We start from the raw sequence: 23,078 nt of genomic DNA, 5'->3' as shown, positions 1-23,078 counted from the left end.
TTCACGCGCGTGATCATAGGTAACTAAGCAACAGTGGAGACTCAGACTGTCAGCTGTCAGCCGAAGACGGTGCTGTGTGGTGTTTTGAGAATATCAGCTCTGATGATATTTGTAAAAAAAAATCATCTCAGTTACCTATGATCACGCGCGTGAACTCGACAGTCGACTACTGTGGACTTCAACCAAAAACAGGAAGTAAATACAGGTATGTGCGCTTCTTGAATTAACATAATTTTTATTCATATCTTTCACATCTAATGCAGTCAGATTCACCGTGTTCACTCTGAAGGAATCACTCACATGGCTGGGCACTTGTAATGACACATCAAGGATGTTAAGAGGATAAAAGCAGGTTTAAAACTTGCCCCATTCAAGTCAATAGGGTGCAAATTTTAAAAAGAGGATAACACGGTGTAGGCAACACCGGTTTTTGTCGTTGTTCTCTGTATTGACAGCACTCCAAATTTACTAAAAATTTTGCTCAATGTTAAAATTGCAACAATCTTTAACAATCTTAAAGTTCTCCTTTAAGGGATCTGAAATTTTATCTATAAAAAGGTTTAAATGCTTACATTTTAGATGCTGTTAGTACAGTGCATATTTTACTTTTCAGCGTCTACCCAAACATACAAAAACATTACATGCAAATACCTATGCATAAACAATGACAATAGTCTGCAAACACATTATGCTGTTATTTTTTCTGTCAGAAAAAATGCCAACAACACAGTTAATAGTGACCCTGCCTGTCAAACTCCAAAACACTATAAAGTACATAAAAGTGTCATAAAATGTATACATCTTGTATAAGATGTTTATACATCTTGTGCTCTGTTTTGACGTCACACAATAGATTTATGTTAGAAAAAGACTTATATGGGGTGCAGCAGAAGGGAAGACTTTTAGCAAATAATTATTTAATTTTTGTATGGACTACTTGTATGGTGATTTTGGTTTTGGAGCTTCAAAGACGTGGTCACAATAAACTGTAAATGAAAAAGTTGGAACGAAATCAGGGTCAGTAAATAACGACATCATTTTTGGGGTGAACCACTCTTTTATTGCATTCCAAAAAGCATTCCATATATTTTGATTTCAATTAATCTCTCTCTCTTTTTAACCTGTAGGAATTCTAAAGGAAGCCAAAAGTGGAGCGTATCATGTAGGACGTACCGACTGTTGGATTCAATAAGCGGAATCTGTTTGGAAATAAATTACATTGGCCTGTGTGATATGGGAATCAAATTCAACAGAAAACCCCTCAGCTGGAAATTAGAGCAACTCCTCCATCCAGTCTAGATTCACCATTTTTTCACTTACCCACGTCAAAGTGCATCATTTGGACACCCTTATGGTTGAACAATCCCTGCAAAGCATCCACGTTGAGCATCATTTTGGATTCTTTCGTGTGACTGTGGGCGAACTCTAGTGGTGGCCATGTCTGGTAAGGGCAACCCCAGCCCACACCTCAATGGCTTCCCAATGGCCCACTATTCCTATTTCTTCCCGCACATGCTGGGGGGGCTTTCTCCACCCTCTCTGCCCACCCTACCCCTCAGTGGATACAGCACACCTTCACCAGCCAGTGAGTATCACATTGAACTCTTTAAGGTCTCCTGCTCAATGAAGCATGATTGATTTTAACGTGTTGGGATTCCATTTTGTGTTGAGCGTTGAGATAAACTGTTATATACAGTATTCATCCTTCTGCTGAGTGCATCACAAAAAGCTTTTATGTGACATTCCATTTGTAGTATATTTCATACACCAGGCAGGACAACTCCACTTTCCTGCAGAGTTTATCTCTAACCCTGATCAGACTCATCTGCCAGTTGCTTTCTAGGTTGCTTCTCATTTCTTATTTCTGCCTCCTCATTTCCTTTCCTCGAGTCTCAGCTCCACCCCCGTAGGATGCGAGGGTAGGGTACAAAGAAAGAAAAAGAGGACAGAGGAATCGGAGGAAATATTATTTGTACATTGAAATATTCTTGATCACTCAAGCATCACTTCATAGCATTATCAGTTGCTTTCAAAGGATCTGTCCTTATGTTCCTAAAGTTTGGCTATTTAAGAGATTCATAATAAATAATTATATTGCAAGCACCTCTAGTTATCCCGAAGAACTGGATTAGCTTTTTCAGGTTTTCTTTTATTAGGGTTGGTGATAAGCTCTTCAGGAAAGGTGATCTTGTGGGACAGAGTTGCCCACCCCATCCTACACTTTCCTTTTTACACATGGATGTTCCCAGTGTGTTCACAGTATACTTGGTAATTTGGCAGTGTTGTAGTACTCTGTCTAGAGACTAAGTTTCTATATTTTTTGTATGTCTTGGTCTTGTCATGGATTCAGGAGCATTTGGACAAACTGTGTCTCAGACTCAGACAGAGTCTGGTCATGAGTACTATGTTTTGTGGTTTGTGACAATCTGTGTGTCTCTGAAATGAAGCATCCTGTGTATGCGCTGGAAAGATTTGCGTGACATTGACGTGAAACATGGCTTTATTCACCCCCAAATGAAAGCGTTTTTACACTGTCTGAGACCCTCTTCAGGTCTCTGTCTTGACTCGAACTCAACCTATGCAGGTCTCTGCCTGGACTCTGACTCGAGTCAGCTGGTCTCGACGAATACACTGCCACTTTGTGTTCCATTCACTATTGACATTCACATATGAATGTGGGGAGATCAGGAACACATACATATGGTTTTGTCTTTTCATCGTGTACCAAAGTTCAAATTTGGTTAACTCTGACTTGAGAGTCTTTGCTGGTCTACCAATTAAGCAACAAATCTGCACTAACCAGCATAAACCAGCACATAAATTCACACTGAACTACTGTAGCTGGGCTGTGTTTCTCAAAAATAGTGTAAGCCTAAGTAGATCATGGAAACCATTGGCACAAATAGTCTCTACGATCTACTTAGGCTTATGATGCCTTTGGGAGACGCAGCACCTTGTGGATCAAAAATATTCTGATATTTCATCCTAGAAGTGTGCGTACGCACAAAAGGAAGATTTTGTATAAGCACAAAAGTACCCCAGAACCTGCACATAGAAAACCGTTTTAGAAATCCGCAGAAGATTGTGCGTAAATCATATATGGAATATATGGAACTTACAATGGCTGTTGATACTATTAGGCCTACTTATTCATACCGACCACTGAACGAGTCTGTCAGTATCTGTCATTATACTGGCCAGGCTCCTAAGCCATCTACTTAGAGACAAGTGCACATTATTGATTATTATTTGCATGAAAATATTTTCTCTAAACATGTGTTCTTCTGTTTAGAACACAATTTAAGTGTCATATTTAATCTACGTATGTATATCAAATGGAAACAGAGTTTAAAATCAGTCTCTTTACTTAATTACTTCGCTCTTATACACATGGTTTAGTACTGTATGTGTAGATGGTGCAACCATATTTTCTTTGTTATAAATCCTTCCTGATATGTGTGGAACATTGAGTAAGAATTTTTTTTAAATCCTGATATGTGTGTGGAACACTGAGTACGCATTTTTCATGAAAACTGATATGTGTGTGGAACACTGAGTATGCATTTTTCAATACCCATTTTATGCAACGTTTATACATCAGGCCACAGGTCTTTTTAGGCAGAGATTGTACCTGTAATAGACAAAGAACATGATTGAGGTATATGTGCAATATAATAGATGAATGTAAACAATTATACAAGCTTAATCAGATATTTAAAAAGATGTCGATCAATTGTTTTATAGAGAGATACCTTAAAAAATTTTTTTTCAAATATGAAGAGTCCATCTCATCTACTTTTTTATGATAACTTCCTATACCTGCTATATTATGTTGTATTCTGCTGCTTTAAGCTGTTTGTTTGAAATACAATAACAAAAATAACAAAAAAAATGTGGATCCAAAACTTTGGATTTGCCTTAATTGCTTGAGCCATGGTTCATATGTGATGGAGTAGGTGTTTTTAACTACTATGTACAAACATTTAAATTAGTAATTTGATACAATGCACTTATACATACATTGTAGTTATATATAAAAATATATAAAAAATGTGTGTGTGTGTGTGTGTGTGTGTGTGTGTGTGTGTGTGTGTGTGTGTGTGTGTGTGTGTGTGTGTGTGTGTGTGTGTGTGTGTGTGTGTGTGTGTGTGTGTGTGTGTGTGTGTGTGTGTGTGTGTGTGTGTGTGTGTGTGTGTGTGCGTGTAATTACAGCTGTAATTGATTTCTTCAGCTTTCTAACTGTTGAAACTTCCCTTACCCTTTAAACCACCGCTAAACCATACCCGTCCCATCAAACCTGTCCCTAACCTTACCTGTATCCTTCCTCAATAGCAGCAAAAGTGTGTTGCAATACAATATGAACACAATAAGTACATTGTAAGTACGTAGTAGTAAGGACACCTAATATAAAGTGTGACCGGTAATGCTTCTTGCCAATAACAAACTTGCTAAAACTCTTGCCAAACCCTCTAATCTTGTGTCATTGATTGGACTCTGGGTCAGCTGACGCCTGATTCCAGTAAGCTTTCTGAGACATTATTATTCTAAGGATTCACAAGTTTGTACTGTGTGTTCAGGAAAGACATCGCATTGTTTGTGTGTTACTTTTTAAAGCAAATTGTGTACTGACAAACATGTACAGTGCTAATGATGTTGGGATCCAGACTAAATCCCATGAATATTTGTGATGGTTAATTGAAAACTGCAGGATCAGAGCTCAAGCTGGAATATTTCGAATGGTGTGTTAATGAATCTCGTATTGACGGCTCTTCACAAGAAACGGAATTGCGATACAAATCACTTCCTCTTTCAAGCGAAAGAGTGTTTATATGAGGCTGTTATGGCAAATGATGTTATGTGCTATGTTTACTAAGAGAGGTGCTTCCTTCCCCTTCACAGAACAAACATTTCCTGCCTGTAAACAGTAGAGACTCAGAGTGCAGGACACAAGCTCTTCCTGTGCCCAACACTGCACAGCTTTCTCTTTCACACAAACATTCACTCTCACTGTCATATCACTTTTGATTAACCTATTATTAACTACTTAATATAGTTTATATATATATATCTTTTTTTTTTTTTTTTTTTGCAATGTGTTTATGTCTTTATACCTGTCCCTAATCTTACCCATATCCCACCTCAATAGCAGGAAAAGTTTTCTGCAATACAACATAAACACAATAAGTACCTAACATATGTAAATACTATGTAGTAGAAGACACATAATATAAAGTGACACCTTTTTTCTCCCATATTAAAATGATGTAAAATCAATATTCAAATATGTATTACATGTCAATGTGTTTATTTATTTGGCAAGTAGCTGTGTAATATATGGAAATTATCAGAACGCTTTACTGCAAAATATACCCCAGCGTGAAGCAGTCTGTGACCAACAGACTGTTCATTATATCTTATAGTGATGTTACTAAGTTGAGTATGTTTGAGGGTAACTCTAATTTTCAAGTAAAAAACAATGTTTTCCATTAAGTAGATGTGCATATTGGGGGGGAAATACACTATCATTGTTTATGTCTTACAACTGAGCGAGTTGAAACAATAATCAAACATGTTGTCTAATAGCTGTGTCACGAAACTTATTTCGGACAGACTTCTAAGGCAACATACAGTAAGAGTTTAATGATCTACAGCAAATTAGATATTGACTGCATCCGAAAGCTTAAAAATGCTGGTAGGAAGGCATCAAGGCCTGTCTGAATCCAATGTTAGCTTCGCTTCCTGTCTCCTGAGATACCTTCATCTGATCGATTTTTGAAGCCAGCATAGATGTATCCTTCACTACCTATAATATCCCACAATCCTGTGCGTTCCATTCCGTGACAGTTAAGCTAAAAAAGAGGATGTCTGAAAGTAGCAATTGGTGGTCAGTTTGTGTGAAAGGGCCCTAACATATACCAGGCGCAATGCAAGTGTTGTTGTTTTTAGCCTTTTGATAAGTGTTTTTTGCTAGTTTTGTAGTTTAACTGTCATGGAATTATCACTCTCCGCAGCCGATTCTAAACATTTCATTGGTTATTTTAATCATAATGCAAAAAAATATATACTAACCCTACACCCTAAACTGAACTGGTTTTGGAAAAAAATCATGCATTACTACAGTAGGTATAGCCAACTCGTTTTTCAAATGTGTTTCCTAAATGTAGTTTTACTATCAAAGGTCGTTCAGTTTCAAAGTAGACCACACGTTTTATGTTGTAACATAAAACTGTGGTAAGAAGTGTTTGTGTGTGTTATTTTGCTGTTTTTGGTTGTTCTGTGTGTAAATAAATGGCGAGGTGGATATGGTGAATGTGGTCACATTAAGGTATGTGTATGTTTGTGTTAGTGGAGCAGGTGGTTTTGCTCGTCTTGGTGGTCCCTGTTGAGAGAGGGTCCGTGTGGGTGGTTGAAACCAGACTAAACGTGAAAGGGAACTCACGCAGTCCTCATAGTTTATTAATATTGAGAAACTCATGCCTGTCACAGTAGCTCTAATGTGTTTGTTTTGTTGTTCTGTTTATTTATAGAAGCGTGATGTTTTTGAATCCGGATTTTTTTTTTAAATTAAAAAAATGTACTGTGATTTGTGGAGAGTGGTTTTACACAGCTGCTGGGTGTGTATTGTATTAATAAGTGCAGAAGCATCGAGAAAAGGATGGTAGACTTGTTTTTGTGGATGGCATATGGTATAACTTGATACCCATTGCTTTATATTCACATTACTCATATTTCACTCATATTTCATTTCATGCTCACACACACATCTGTGAACAAGTTGCATAAAGAGTGTCGGGTATATGAGACCCTGGCCCTCGTCCAGTGTGTGTGTGTGTGTGTGTGTGTGTGTGTGTGTGTGTGTGTGTGTGTGTGTGTGTGTGTGTGTGTGTGTGTGTGTGTGTGTGTGTGTGTGTGTGTGTGTGTGTGTGTGTGTGTGTGTGTGTGTGTGTGTGTGTGTGTGTGTGTGTGTGTGTGGTTTAGGTAAGCCTTACGTTATGGGGAATAAATGTCCCCACAAAGATGACAATAACCAAAATCCTTGACATTTTCAGGATATTTGTATGTCCCCATGAGGAAAACAGCTTGTAAATATTGCAAAATTATGTTTTTTTGAAGATGTAAAAATGCAAAAAGATGTCTGTGATTGATAGGTTTTGGGGTAGGGAATATAATATACAATTTGTACAGTGTAAAATCCATTATACCTATGAATATCCTCATAATGATTGGTGCACCAACATATTTTCTGGATTACCGGTACAGAATATTTTACATATTTTCTGTATTTCAGACATGTGGAACGGGAGAAGAGGCTTTGGATTATTTTCTTTCTTGAGTTGTGTCTGCTCACATTTTTGCTCAACTGTATGTCAGCATAGTTGCTTTTTTAATACTTTTTAAAAATATTATTTTATGTTAACTTTACAATGAATGAGTTTTGATCAGATCAAGTTTGTGTTCGATTTAGATCAGTGTAAAGAAAATGTTCTTCCATAAAATCAGCGAAAGCAGCAGATGTAAACTGAACACTGTTATCAGTAACAATACTCAATGGTTTTCTATGGTGACTGATGACAAAAACGAAACCACATGAAACCGTGATATTTGGAAGACGAAGTCCTTAGGAGACATTTCCCGGCGCATGTTTATAGGTTTCATCCAGCTTTACCCAGTGTAGAAAGTTTTTAGCACATCCAAACTCAGTTGACCCAGCAACTGTGCACTGAAAGACTGGCAGAGAAGTAGACTCATTAGGAGGCAGGGCTTGATTGTTTTCAGTCCATACCTGCAGTGCAAACATTAGGTCCCTCCCTATGAGTGGTGTGCCTTTGTCCACAATGAAGAACGTAGCAGGAACTGAGTGATCATGTAGTGAAATGCTCGTTGCAAACATCCAACCTCTAGAATTTGGCCTGGCTGTGTGTGTTGCGATAGCACACTGCTACTGAAATTGCATGCATAAGTGCTGTAGTGCAGGATAGATACAGAAGATACCAAATCTACCACACAGGTCTGTGACTGAGTCAGAAGTATACAGTCATTGACTGATCGTGAGTCATTTTAGTCAGTGCTAGTACTGAACTCACTTGAAACACCAAGCTCTCGCAAAACAACAACGTTCTGTAAAACTGTATCATGAGGCGCCTGACAGCGTTTATGGAAGGCTAACGTTCAGATACTATTTTACTATTTCAGAAATGCATCGACAACTGGCCTCACCAACATGTTTCATACACGTTACATTAATCACATTAGTCACATTAGTCTGCTATCTTCTTCAAAGTTCAAACTGTGACTTTTTGCACACATTACACTAATGTAAAGTCTAATGTACAGTTATATTTTAAAATAGACGTCTATTTTTATTGATATTTTTTATTCCTTGTTTTTGTATCTTATTTTTATTCACCTGTGCACCAGGACAAATTCATTGGACAAGTTGTACTGGCAATAAAAGCTGATTCTGATTTTGGCACAAAGTAGGCTTTCAATGCATCCACTGCATCCTTATATGTCGTACCTGTGTTAGACAATGCATCGAAAATCCATTGTTCCTCTGTACGGAGGCAGCTCTCTCGTCTTTTGTTTGGCCAGGCATCCCCTATAGCGTCAAATCCCCTATCATTTTCAGAAAATCCATAGCAGGCTCACTGGGGCAAGGCAAGAAAAATCTTGGTAAAGGCACGTTAGCAACAGGCATCTTCGTGACCAACGATAGCAAGAAAACATCCGAATTCTCGTCGCCAATTTGTAGTATTTGTCAGGAGTTAGTAAGCAGCAATAAAGCACTCGAGACAGTAGCAAACTTCAGGTCATCAAGATCTTTCCTAATCCATCTTTCCAAGCTGATAAGCCATGTTTACAGTCATATATCTCTTTCACTCATTTTTTATTTTTTTTTATTTACAACCAATGAAATCCATTACTTTTCAAATGGTACTGGTTCGAATTATGGTAATTTCCTAACACAAAGCCTTTGATCCCAAGCAATATTAGTTAATTACATCGCTAAAGATGTACAATTTTGACACTGTCCAAGATCAGTCTGTACACAAAAATACTCACGTTTTAGTCAGGATATTCCGATTTTTTTTTTTTTTTAGGATTATTTGAAGGAAAACGATTCACACTTTGTTCCATCAGTCAATTTCAAAAGCTAAGAAAACATTTACTTTTTACTTTGAACATGTAAACTACAGTTTATGCATTTAAGCATTTTTGGTTTGATACTTTTGACATAATAGTCATAGTTAGTACACTTTTTCTATACATTTTACACCTCTGGAAATAAATATTAAAGTTTACTTTCAAACAGGTAAAAAAAAAAGCTGATTTCGTAAGGCTCTTTTTGAACATTTGAAACTTGTAGCCATGGAGACTGGTATTGTTGATAGTTTGACTCCTACTGTGTCAATGCAAAAAGCTAATGACAAATTGTTTGTTATATTTTATTGTTATAAAAGGCTCATCAGAAATCTCTTCAAGAGAAGAACTTCACAGTTTAATTTCCCTGATGTTTTTATTATGTGCAAGCTGAGAGTAGCCAGATACACACAAACAAACACACTGATCCATCTCTACAGGCTTTTCCACCACTGATTATGCAAATGTCCCTATGCTTTCCCTTCTGTCCTGTCTGTGAAAGAATGTGTTGTCTTTCTGTAATCCTGGATGACTTTCAGAGTCTCTCTCTCTCTCTCTCTCTCTCTCTCTCTCTCTCTCTCTCTCTCTCTCTCTCTCTCACATACACACACACACAGAGAGAGAGAGAGAGAGAGAGAGAGAGAGAGAGAGAGAGAGAGAGAGAGAGAGAGAGAGAGAGAGAGAGAGAGAGAGAGAGAGAGAGAGAGAGAGAGAGAGAGAGAGATGCAAGCCTTGTGGGAATTTGGATGTAAATATAGCATAGACACTGTCACAAACTTCACTGTACTAAAATCAGATACAGCCTTGATGCTACAGTATGAGTGCTGATCTGGTTTATTTGGGATGTAGTACAGTGTCCAACATAATTTTTGCCTCTACTGCAGTTGATCTGATGTCATCTGAAACTTTTATCTTAGGCTTCTCTGACTTCTGGCTTAAGTAAATCTGACCTGACTCTCAATGACCTCCGTCTGGATGTAATGACATGGCAGTTTTTTCAGTCCAAAGATAAATTTGAGAAGTATTGAAAATATATGTATTGTCAGCTTGAATGCATTGTAAATTACTTTAGCATCTGTTATATGAATACATGTAATTGTAAGTCGCGCTATTTTGGTCCAATGGGGGTTTCCAGTAGCACGGGGAAGGAAACGCGTGTTCGAGTCTCTCCAGCGTTTTAAAGGAATTTTGGTTAAATAAGACACAGGTTCTCATATGCAATTATCTCGTTTTAATCTGACTCCATAAATTAAATAAAAGTTCAATGTGCAATAAGGTTATGTTTACACTTAAATAGTTACAACATGATGTAATGAGAATTTAAATCATTTGTACCCAACATAAATGTTACCTGAGAGAGAGAGAGAAAGAGAGAGAGAGAGGGAGAGAAAGAGAAAGAGAGAGAGCGAGAGGGAGAGGGAGAGAGCCCTCTCCCCAGCTTCGCATCCAAAGACAAGAGAGTGAAGAACATTTGCCGTCCTGTTTTGTCATCTCTCCCCCGACCATCTCCCAACACCTAGGTGTGAAATATTCAAACTGACCAATCAGACCATCACAATTTCGTCCATTGTTCCCAACCTCCGGCCCACAGGCCCATATCACCGCTATGCTGGAAATGTCTTAATGAAAAGCAGTGTCTTTGTTGCATTGAAATAATCTTGGATTATTTCCAGCCTTACAGTCCGCCGCTTGGCACCATTGGCAATACAGATGGAATTCAAAGGTGGCACAATCCATAGAGACATGCTTTCTGTTGTGTGGTTGCATCTTCAGACTTTTCGTCCAGGCTTTGTAGCAATAACAGTTTGTTAGTGTTCAGTCTTTGTTCACCATGCAGGGCTGCTGCATGAGGAGGCTCCATCAAATGGTCTTTCACCGTTCATAGATGTGCAATTCATCCATCACACCTCCACAAGAACAGGAATCTGGGAGCAAACGAGTGGGACAGCAATCTAGCAGCTGCCTCTTTCTGAACCAGGACACAGGACATAAACTTCAGTAGCAGTGATCCTGTGATTTAAGAGAGCATCCAATACAACAAACAGCAAAAGTAGACACATGGCATTTGTCATTGGTCAACGGGTTGATATGGTCAGATTCAAATTGGTCTCTGGCAAAAAAAACCCTTAAGTATTTAGGAACACGGTCAAGGGAGGACAAACGAAGATCAACAAGTTCTTACACTGTTTCAGGAAACACTCAAATAAATTTCATCACAACAAAACAACAATGCTGGTTTATAACCTCATTTCATGTAGAGTTTCTGTAAAATATTTAGTGTAACCCAAACGCAGAGATTCAATTTAATCAATGTCCAAAAACATTGTTGTAGGTCAAATGGTCAAAATACAAATATGCAAGGTATGTAACAATATTTCATGTAATATCAATAATAATATTCAATCAAAAATCATGAAGAAAATATATGTAATAATCATTGTTTGTTCAGTAATCTTCCAATGTAAGCCGCCTATGCAGATTTAAGAAGTGACTTTGGCACAATACAAGAATGGAGATCTTCCTTGTAAGTGTGTGTGTGTGTGTGTGTGTTTTTGTGTGTGTGTGTGTGTGTGTGTGTGTGTGTGTGTGTGTGTGTGTGTGTGTGTGTGTGTTTTTGTGTGTGTGTGTGTGTGTGTTTTTGGGTGTGTGTGTTTTTGTGTGTGTGTGTTTTTGTGTGTGTGTGTGTGTGTGTGTGTGTGTGTGTGTGTGTGTGTGTGTGTGTGTGTGTGTGTGTGTGTGTGTGTTTTTGGGTGTGTGTGTGGCTGGCTAAGTCACAGTCGATGACAGGGTTGAATTGTAATTTTTTTGTAATTGATTGAAGCGTTCACACTTCAGATCTAGTTTGTTTTTTATGATGTGTCTGTTATTAGAGGCATTGTTGAGAAATCATGGGCCCTATGATTTTCCAACCACACCAATAACAATCAGTTAAACATTGTTGAATTTTAATAGCAGGTCTGCCTCTGCTTTAGAATTTGTATTATCAATTTGTGACTGTAGCCATGCATGTGTACGTTATAGTGTTTTCCCATGAGTCGGTAATGTTTACTGTCATCATGGGATCAGCTTTGCCATCCTATGTGTGTGAAGCTGTCTGAATCTGTTCAGTGTGATGATGGACAATAGATCATTAGTGAAGTGTCACTTTTGGGCTCTATGCCATCTTTATCTTCTTATGTGTAGTGTTCAGCGGTAATGGAGGTGTGTGTTCAGTGTTCATGCCTAAGAGATGGGTGGAATCAAATATGATAATTGTGTTGTAAATTTGGATCCAGTTCTAACTGGGAGGCCACAGTTATGCAGTAGTGTTATTGTGATGTGTGAGTGGCCTCAAGTTGTCTTTTCACCCATCTTCCGAGTCTCAGGTTATGTTCTAACGATCTCGTCCTGCTTCGGTGCAGGTGGAGTCCGGCCCGTCCTGGCGTCCATCCTCCAAGGGATTTCAGTGTTAAAACCTGAGACAGAAACAAATGCAGAGAACCACAGTTAATTCAGATATTTTCAACAGTTTCAAATTTTTAATTCCTGTTTTCACATGAAACCCAGTTTCATAGACCAGGTCTAAATTGTTGCTGTTTCAGGACAATGTGTGACACCTAAAGTTGCTCTTGGTTCAGTCTTCACAGTCTGCTTGTGTCATGAGCATTAGAGATCCCAGTTCTGCTGGGGAAATCTTCTGGATTCATCAGAGTTTTTATCACTCATATTGTCATTTTAAGTTGCTCATTACAATCAGATCTGTGGGCAGAAATTTGTTCACCTGGATCGGTGTAGCCTGTTTTATGGTGTCATTCACACATTTTGTTAGTGCAGATATTATTATTTTTTTACCTGCAAGAAACTGTGGTATCTGTCTGCTGTTTAGCATTTCACACCCACCTCGTAATTTTACTTCTCTGATCAGATTTCAGTTTTATTTGGCTGTTAACTGTGCCACACTTATTTGCAAACGTAAAAGCACATCCTCTGCCCTTTTGGCACTGGTTAACATCCCAATAGAATCTAATTCTAAAGACTGATGTCATACTTTTCCAATTAATGCCCTGTTTGGCGATTATAACACAATGTATATTAGAATTCGAGTTATAATACAATTATGTTATATTTAAAATAATATAAGGTAAATAATATTATTTCTGGTCTCTGGAACAACTTTGTTGTCAAAGTATTTGTTTTTTCAAAAGGCGATTATTTTTATCCGGCCCTTGCTCTGTACGTTCTCGTGTCAATACATTTGATTATGAAAAGATATTTGGTTCAGGCTGGTTGACAAAATATATATGTTCACCGTTTCTCTTTTTATATTTCAAATGCCTATTCTTTCATTTTTAGTCTCTTTGAGGACTACTTGAAGGCAAAATTACCATTTTAATGTTTAATTATTCTCTTTTGACTCTTTAATAATATTTTACCCGCTTAGACCAGGAAACTATGTCGCTTTGAGTTCCTTACCCAGTAGGTCTCCGGCACAAGTGGTCAGTCCTGAAGATCAAAAAGCTGAGGCAATGGCTACATATCTAGGATTTTGCTGTAATCCCTACACGCAACAATCAAAGATACATTCAGTAGCCCTCTCTTGTGTGTCCCTCGTGGAACTTAACTTAACCGTTTTACTTTAGTAGGTTTTGGCCACCATTAAAGACGCCAGTAGATTAACTTTACTTTTCTTTAATGGCTTTGGATTGGCTAAGCCCGTGATCTTTCACGTGCACTTACATAAGGTAACATTAAATTAGAACAGAGGTTTCGGAAGCGTCCATGCTAGATTAATCGACCAGCCTCTAACTGGTCCTAGACGGACTCACTCATCCTCTCACACAAGCAGCCAGCGAGCTTCTGATATCAGTATTTTAGCCGTCGCTAATCTCTGACTCGACATTGTGGTAACATACGAATCCGTTAATCTATTTGGGAAAAACAATCTCGGAGTAATTTAGAATTAATTCAAACGTAACAATGCATAAATTTTGTTCAAGATTCAGAGTTACTGAACCCTAATGCGAATATAGAGTTTGTTTAGGTTTAGTATAGGATATTAATGTTTTCAATGTGGCTTTGGGCCTATCGGTGGCACAAAGGGTTAAGCGTTTGGAAGCAGCATGGACATATTTAGCTTAGCCTAAAACTGATTTTTAGCCTGTAAATCATGTCATCCTATTTTTTTTTTTTTTCAAACTTCTTTGCTTTTCATAAACAGTTCATCGACCTGCCTTTTTATTTATAAAATCACGCATTTTTCGATCGTTTACAAACTTAGCTTTTTATTTCTGTTGTTTGCTCATTCTCTTTATGTGTTGCTGGTTTGTTTACAAGCCAATACAACAATGGCAAAGACATGCGGCTGATTTTTAAAACTTTTAGGCTTTATTTTTTCGGTTCTTCGTCGAGTTATTCATTATTTGGAAGATGTTATTCCAATTTTAGGTTTCGTTTCTTGTTGCTTAGGCAAACAAGGAGATCTTTCAAATCTATACAAATGTTTTTATTCTTCATCTGCGCTGCCGCTGCTAATCTAATCACGTCCTCACACGTGTTTCTAGAACAAAGAGCCTTCCGACCCGTAAACAATGCAAACATTTTCTTAAACACTTCTAAAAAGGTAGAAAAAGTTGACTTACCACAGCGGCGGAAGAAAGAGAAGATGTTCAAACCTCTGTGTTGATTTTAGATTCCATTTTTGCTGGAAAGATCTTTTTTCGCGGCTCGCGTTGTGCTTCGCGATCACGTCTCCGGGGCTCACCAATTTGTAAGTCGCGCTATTTTGGTCCAATGGGGGTTTCCAGTAGCACGGGGAAGGAAACGCGTGTTCGAGTCTCTCCAGCGTTTTAAAGGAATTTTGGTTAAATAAGACACAGGTTCTCATATGCAATTATCTCGTTTTAATCTGACTCCATAAATTAAATAAAAGTTCAATGTGCAATAAGGTTATGTTTACACTTAAATAGTTACAACATGATGTAATGAGAATTTAAATCATTTGTACCCAACATAAATGTTACCTGAGAGAGAGAGAGAAAGAGAGAGAGAGAGGGAGAGAAAGAGAAAGAGAGAGAGCGAGAGGGAGAGGGAGAGAGCCCTCTCCCCAGCTTCGCATCCAAAGACAAGAGAGTGAAGAACATTTGCCGTCCTGTTTTGTCATCTCTCCCCCGACCATCTCCCAACACCTAGGTGTGAAATATTCAAACTGACCAATCAGACCATCACAATTTCGTCCATTGTTCCCAACCTCCGGCCCACAGGCCCATATCACCGCTATGCTGGAAATGTCTTAATGAAAAGCAGTGTCTTTGTTGCATTGAAATAATCTTGGATTATTTCCAGCCTTACATAATGTATAAATATAGTACAAAATCTGTAACCTGATCTGTATGTCTTTGGATTAAATTGCTCACTTCACTTAAATCATTCCTTATTTATAAGACAAGATTTCAGCAACGAGCAATTTGTCTATTCACACCAAATGCAAAAAAAACGTATGACATGACACAGTCGATTTAAAAAAAAAAAAACCCAGCCCATCAGGGGTGCATTTCCAGTACAACAGCATAACTCGCTGCTTAACCACCACAGTACGATTCATCATTGAGAAATAATAATGTGACTAGCTAGTCACATGAAATGACAGAAACATGAAATGACCTCATTTGAATCAAGTTAGTTCAACAATATAGGACTGTCTCTAATGATGTGAAACATGTCACATTCTGTGGCTGTAGAGACCTAACGACGAAACTCAAAATAGTTTAACAGAATATAACAAAAACAATCTTTAATCAAAAATCCCGAAAAAGAACACGCAAGAGATCACAGGAGAAAGCATAGAAAAACAACCACGTTTAACATGGTTGGCAATCAGTAACCAAGAAACCTAACTAGTTGTGGGAAAATGGGAACAAATGAAACTAGAACTATACCAAAACAGAATATACATGTGACATTAGTCCCCCCATTCCAGAAGATGCGTCTTCGTGCCATAGAAGTAACAGTTCAACTGAGCCGGGAAGGGGTTCAGGTGGATGACTGGGATCTGTGGAGGGACGTAACCAAGGAGGGTAAGGCAGAACAGTCCATGGGGGAGGAAGGATCCAAGGTGGAGCCGACTGGTCCATTGGCCGAGGTGGAGTGACGGGCTCGGTGGCCCGAGGCAGAGACCGGGGTTTCATGTGCCTAGGTGAAGCGGGAGACTGGGAGGCGGATCCGAGCAGCAGAGTGGAGTTAACAGAGGAGAAGACAAATGACTGAAGGGAGCCAGCAGAGGAACTGGCTGGCTTAGGAAGAGGAGGTGGGAGAGGGAGGCTGGGTGGGACCATCACCAAAGAAGGAGACTTGGACCTGGTCAACCAGCAGAGATATAGGAGACTTGGAGCTGGGCGGGACCAGAGGAGACACCGGAGACTTGGAGCTTGGCGGGAACAGTGACGACGGGAGATTTTCGAGAATGTACTCTTTTAAATCCTCAAATAACTTTACAGAGACTACACCCTGTCGGCTCTAGCACCTGGTCAGAAATATTGTTAGGCCCGGGCTCCGGGGCGACGTTGTGCTCAGGCGTCGGCTCTGTCACTGGCATCGAGGCGGGCTAGGGTTCTGGCTAAATGCCCATGATGGGCATGTTGGATGGCTGGCTGGGCTCTGGGTCCAGAGTGGGGCTAGTGACGTCTTCTTCTGCAGCACAGATGGTGTAGGGGGATACACATCTCACCAGCACCCACTCAAGTTATTCTGCAAAGCTCCCTTGTGGACCTTACACGGATTTCCTTGGACTACTTGTTGAGGCTAGTGTAATAAATGAAATCCCTTGTGTGGTCCTCAAGGGGATACTCCTCGTTTTCCAGTATGAGAGGAAGGACTGCAGGAATGTCCATCCTTTCTTTTCTTTTGTTTAGGTGTTATGTCATGTACTATGGCTCTGGAGATCGCACGACGATGTAGAATTTAACAAAAACAGTCTTTAATCAAAAATCCAACAAACGTTAGCAAAACAACCATGAATAACATAGACGACAATCAGTAACCATTGAAACTAAATAGTGGCGGGAAAATGGGACCATATGAAATAGGTATATGAACTGGAATTACTGTAACCAAAACAGAACGTGCACGTGACAAAACGCAGGTGGTGGAGTAATGACTTCTGCCAATTAATAGATTGCAATTAAAGTCAAATTACTATAGTTAATGTATGCAAACAACAAAAATCCGATCATTTACTTCAATCACGTTGACATGCAATTCAATGTCCATATACTGTAGATGTAGTTCGTTCATTCAGCAGCTTTCTCCCCTATGTCATTTCTCAGAAATACTGCTGTAGCAAACAGCATCTGAAGACTACTTCACTATTTTTGTTTCCCGTTGTTTTCCTTTATTTTACGCTTGATTCATTGTGGGTTCCTCCTTACTCTGTGTGCATTTATGCACATGCACATAAATAATACATTAATATATGAATGACATGTACTGTACTGCATGGAATGTCCTGCATGTTAGCTTGCTTATTGTGCCCAAGAGCATAATGTTAGTCCACATCATATTATCAAGAAACTATGCTTTTAACCACGGGTCGAGAGTTCCAACTACACAAGTTTGCAATGCTGTTTGTGAATGTTTGTTGGAACTATAGTTTGGGGAAACACTGAATCATTTAACTGTGTTGATAACAACAGAATAACAACAGAACTTGTGATCAGAGTTTGCTGTTGCAACACACTGAAGAGCTTAAAACTACATATATTTCCATGACTTCCATGATGCTTCACCAGATGCTGTTTTATATGGTTTACTTGTGGAACTTGAGGGCTTTGCTATTTAATATGTGATTCTAAAGCTCCACAGTCTCTCCTTGTCCATGTTTAAACGTTAATATACACGAGGAGCACTACCCTGCTGAAAAATCCAGCGTAAACCAGCATGGATTTCATGGTGGTCTAGGCTGGTGTATGCTGGTTAGTGCTGCTCCAGGCTGGTTTATTTAGTGCTGGTCTAGTTGGTGGACCAGCATATTCATGCTGTTCTCATGCAAAACTGAGCAGGTGAAGCTGGTTCACCAGCATGGTCATGCAGGGTTGAGTGTGAGTAGGCCAGCTGTCTGTATGCAAGCAGTGTTTTGGGGACAAGGTTGGTTTTTGCTTGCATATTTATATATTTAACACATTAACAAAGTAAAGGTAACACAATATAAGATTAAAACATATGATTTGTTGAATTATATGATTATATCTTGCCTAATAAATAGCTAATAAAAATGCCTAATAAAAGCATAATCATGAGCAATAATAATAAGGTTGTTCCATAACAGGGATTATGAGAAGAGCTCCTTTCAATGGGCTCAAACATGATGATGAAAGTTCCAAACTGAAAGTTGCCGTTTTTAAAGACTTTTCATACTCATTTTTGAACTCACACGTCAAAATCCAACGGTCGGTCACTGATTCCAAAAAATGCACATAGTAAAAGGTGTGTTCTCGCAGTCAGGAGCATGAACACTAAGTCAGTTGAAATGGTTGTGTTTCTGCTCATCTAATCTCTTTTTTTTCTGTTCTTGTTGTTCGTCTTATCTTCAGTGATTCTGCTTATTAACTGCAGGTGTCATCACTAATGCTCAATCATGAATCTACTTTACTTCACTAACTGCAACATTGCTTCAGTGTTACTTTTACCAAATTAGAACTGAGCAGTGTTTGTTTAACACTGAGGGTTTTACTGTGTACCAGTAAACATATGTAACCAGCAACATACGTAAACGTAAAAATTTATTAAATTAATTTGGAAAATTGTCTTGGTCTTTATTTAACTAAGAATCTCAGCAAGCAATAGCCGTCATTTCACCGTCTAAGTTAACTATAGACCCGATATAGTCCAGCTTTGAGTAACCGACTTCTAGCCAAAATCATTTTGAATTTGGTTACATGTCGTTTTTGCCAAAATAATATGTTGAGATGTATGATATTCCATCATGTAAGCAAATTAAACAGTGATTACAAGGTGTTTGGTTTAATTTTTTCACTAATTTAATTTCATTATCTAATTGATGACTAGTCTATTCTTGGGCTTTGGTTTATACTGTACGTCTATTAAATTTAGCCCAAGTTTCGCCTAGTATTAGCCTAGACGTTTGGGTTGTGTTTGGACGGCTATTAGACGTCTTTTAAATGCAAAATTGCTTGCTGGGAACAAACACTATAAACGTGATATGTAACACATGTAACAAGTTTTGTTGTAGCCTTGCTGGGATCATACCGGCACTCAAAAGACAACCACCAGTACAACAGCATTTTTTTTATTTCAACCACCATTTTTAAAAGTATGTTGCGGTGCGTGCAGTAAGAGTTGTTTGCTATTCAAATCTACAATGGAGTTAAAAAACAATATGACTATGGAGTCAGGCTGTATTAGGCTTATATGCAAAGGATGAAATCCAGTGGGAACTGGAAAGTCGCACGCAGTCCTACGTCACCAAACTAATTTGCCTCATCTTCACAGTACTTTATACCGCAATGGAAATGCAGACTGCCACAGGTGGGGGTGGGGGGGGGGGGGTGGGGGGGCAAATTGCTCCAGGTAATTTTGGTGGAAACGCAGCTTTAGTAAGTCTCATGTAAGGAGGTTCAGGTGAAGACCAGGCAGTTAATTTGCAAAGTGCTTATTGTTTCTTTTGTTGGAAAGGTGTGATTTACTTTACTAGAGCCCTCAACCTTCCCCCATTCATTATAAAACCAGTGGTCAACACTGGTGCGATATTTGATGGAATCACCATCCATCTTAGAGTTCTCTTTTAAATTTGTCTTTGGTGTGTGTGTGTGTGTAAGTCAACTCATCATCTCTGGGTTTGAGTTTTCATGTCTGTGCAGTTGTAAGGCCACTCCTGAATGCTGAAGATCAGGTGAGCCTGACCTTAGAGACCTAAAGGTGAAGGATCACTCTGAGGCTCTCGTAAACCTGCCAAACAAACAATTTTCTGTCTCTCTCTTCTCTCATCCATCATTTGGCCAGTCCCTTCAGAGACAGGCAGCGAGATGCGGGAGTGAGAGACGAGAGCTCCGAGGCACTCTAAATCTCCAGCACCCTTCACTGAAGAATCAACCGCCAGAGGAGAGAGTTCTAACTATCAGCATGATCTTTCTCTGCATTCACTTTTTGTCCACACCGAGTGAGGATGTTCTGAAAAATGAGAGAAAGAAAGGAGATGGAGTTCAAACTTTGAGAAAGGGGCCAAAGCAAACAGTCCGTGTGTGGAATTCTGGGAACATTGATTGAGCTAGAGTTTATGTGTCATACTGTCATTATGTTCCAAAATGTATCATAGTGCTCATTTGTAATGTGCTGCATAGTTGACACAAGTGGCACTATTAGCGGACACTAGCACAAAATCGTTCTCTTTCGGGTCAATTACTGTCATGGCGAAGCAACAGTAAGAGAGTTTTGCTGAACACTTTAGTCATAGTTAAACTGTCAACTTGTTTTTAGCTAGCTTTCTGGATGAGATTTGTTACTGCCACAGTAATACATATGGCTGCATTTTATGTATAGTGAGTGCACTAGCATTCAGGTTTGCGTTTGCGTACTTGTGTAAAATATGTTTCTGGCCTAACACTGACTGTCCTCTAAGCATTTGTAATAATTAAATAATGGAAAGTAAAACATCTGTTGTGAATCTGCAAAAGACATCTGCAGACTTTTTCCATTTAAAGGCATTGAAACAACTCAACAAAAAAAGTTATTGAGCTTGGGCTTATTTGATAAGATCGCAAAAATTATTGTATCTTGATACTGTTTCAGATATTGCTAATAACTAAGTTATAATAGCATACTCAAAGCTACAAGAGAGTTTAATAGTACATGCCAAAACTATCATGTGGTTTTGGTTAGCTATTTTGATGACATCTATTGAACCCTTATTAGAAATAAGGGAATTTTGGTCATAAAGGTCATCTTAAAGTCTGCATGTTTAGATATCATATATGTTTAAATAATCAGATTTTATGATAGTTTATGATCCAGCTCTGGGACAGGAAATTGATAATCACATAGTTCTGTGTTACAATTTGTTCGGCCAAAATTAAATGGATCACCCTTGGGCCACTCACCAAACATTCTGATGCATTTATGCACTTATAAGCACAGAGTACTGTATACTTCAGGTTTGTATGTGTATGATAGGTTATGTGTACAGTGTGTGTGATTTCATCATCAGCACAGTACAATGGATTCCACAAATATTGGCACCCTTGGTAAATATGAGCAAAACTGACTGTGCAAATTTATTTTAGCAATTTCTCCTCTTAGTCCTTCATTCAAAATATTCACAAAAATCTAACCTTTAATTAAAGTAAAAAATTCTTATCATAAAACAAATATTTTTTTCTGAAATATGTATTTTACAATTATTGGCACCCCTTTCATTGAATACTTTGTGCAACCACAGTTTACCAAGATAACAACTCTGGGTCTTATCCTAATGCATCATAAGATTGATGAACATTTGTCAAGAGATCTAAAACCATTTCTCCATACAGAATCTCTCCATATCCTACACAGGTCCATGCTTGTGTTTTCTTCATCTCACCCCACAGGTTTTGGGCTTGGGGACTGCATGGCAAAACCTTTATTCTGTGGTTAGGGAACTGTTCTGTTGTTTATTTTGAGATGTGCTGGAAGATCCAACCACAGCCCAGTTTAAGCTTCCCGACAGGGACATTCAGGTGTTGCTTTAATATCTGCTGGTACTTGATGTTTATGATACTGTGTATCTTAACAAGTTGTCCAGAGATCACACTATACGACATGGAACTTATAAACTTGAGTACGACATGTATGTAGACTGTACAATGATGACACCTATTGAATCGTAGGAAACAACGCAAGTTATTATAGAAGAATAAAACGTCATCAGCATGCGCTAGTGGTAAACAAATAGAGCAAGATGAATCGCACTTTGGCAATTACAGTTTTTATGTGCGCTGAAAAAAAGAGGAGGAAGCGACAGAGGCGAATATGGACGCCGTCATGGCTAGGGAAAAGAGGCCAACTTAGCATGCCAATTTTACAAATGGAGCTTGAGGTCAGTATTTTAAGTTTTAGCGCCATGTCGTGTTGATCAATATACAATTTCATGTTGCATTTCTATTGGCTATTCAGTAGACGTAGGTCGTAGCAGCAAATACATTGTGAGATGATCATGCGGAAATTCTGACACTCTCAGAAAATCTTTGGTCGCAAGACCGTGACAATGGCCATCTTTTAATCTCTCTCACTGTACGACGTAGGACCACGGTTTAGGAGCCACGACCACAGAAATCACCCAAAATCGTACAATGTGTACCAGGCATAAAGTTCACAGTGTCCCAATATGTGGTGAACCAGGGTCCTTACCAGTGCCCAAATTTGTGTACGCAATATACTGATTCACAACCTATAGATCTTGGGAGCTCTTGGGAGCTGGTTGGTCCAAACCTGCTTTGTCTAGTTTTACTTTTACCTGCTTTAACCAAATTTGCAAGTTGATCCAAACTCTGTAGAAATTTGTCCCTCCGGGATCAGGACTGGATACCCCTGTCCCTAGGTCTTCAGGATCACTAGAAACTTCCAGGGAGGTTGAGGAAACAGGTAGGAACTAAACCCTGCTCCTGGAGAGCTACCGAGTTCAGCTCCAATCCCAATCGAGCAAACTTGAACCAGCTTATCAAGGTGTACAGACTTACTTGCAAATTACAGACAGGAGTGTTGGAGCAGGTTTGGAAATGAAGTCTGCAGGATGGCTGCTCTCCAGGAGCAGAATTGGACACACCTGTAGTAAGCGATTGAGATATCCTCACATGTTTTCTCATGGGAATTCAGCAAAGTATTGTTTTGTTTGAGCTGCCACTTCATTGCATGTCAGTTTATTTTTGTTATGGCATCAAAATCAGAACCTTAAAAAGATTTGTTTTACAGTAATT

General features: G+C 38.8%; 1 protein-coding gene across 1 annotated transcript in view; it reads left to right on the top strand.

Moving 5' to 3' along the window:
• raraa (retinoic acid receptor, alpha a) overlaps positions 1 to 23,078 on the top strand; it is a 163,627-nt gene that overhangs the window by 87,517 nt on the left and 53,032 nt on the right. The window contains exon 3 of the mRNA XM_079596331.1: positions 1,128 to 1,585. Coding sequence (XP_079452457.1) covers positions 1,438 to 1,585 — 148 coding nt within the window. The 5' untranslated portion in view covers positions 1,128 to 1,437. The remainder of the gene's footprint in view (positions 1 to 1,127; positions 1,586 to 23,078) is intronic.

This window comes from Phoxinus phoxinus (assembly GCF_949152265.1).
Source record: "Phoxinus phoxinus genome assembly, chromosome: 21".
Lineage (NCBI taxonomy): Eukaryota > Metazoa > Chordata > Actinopteri > Cypriniformes > Leuciscidae > Phoxinus > Phoxinus phoxinus.
The sequence above is the reverse complement of the archived record's forward strand: the minus strand, read 5'-3'. Positions and strand labels throughout refer to the sequence as shown.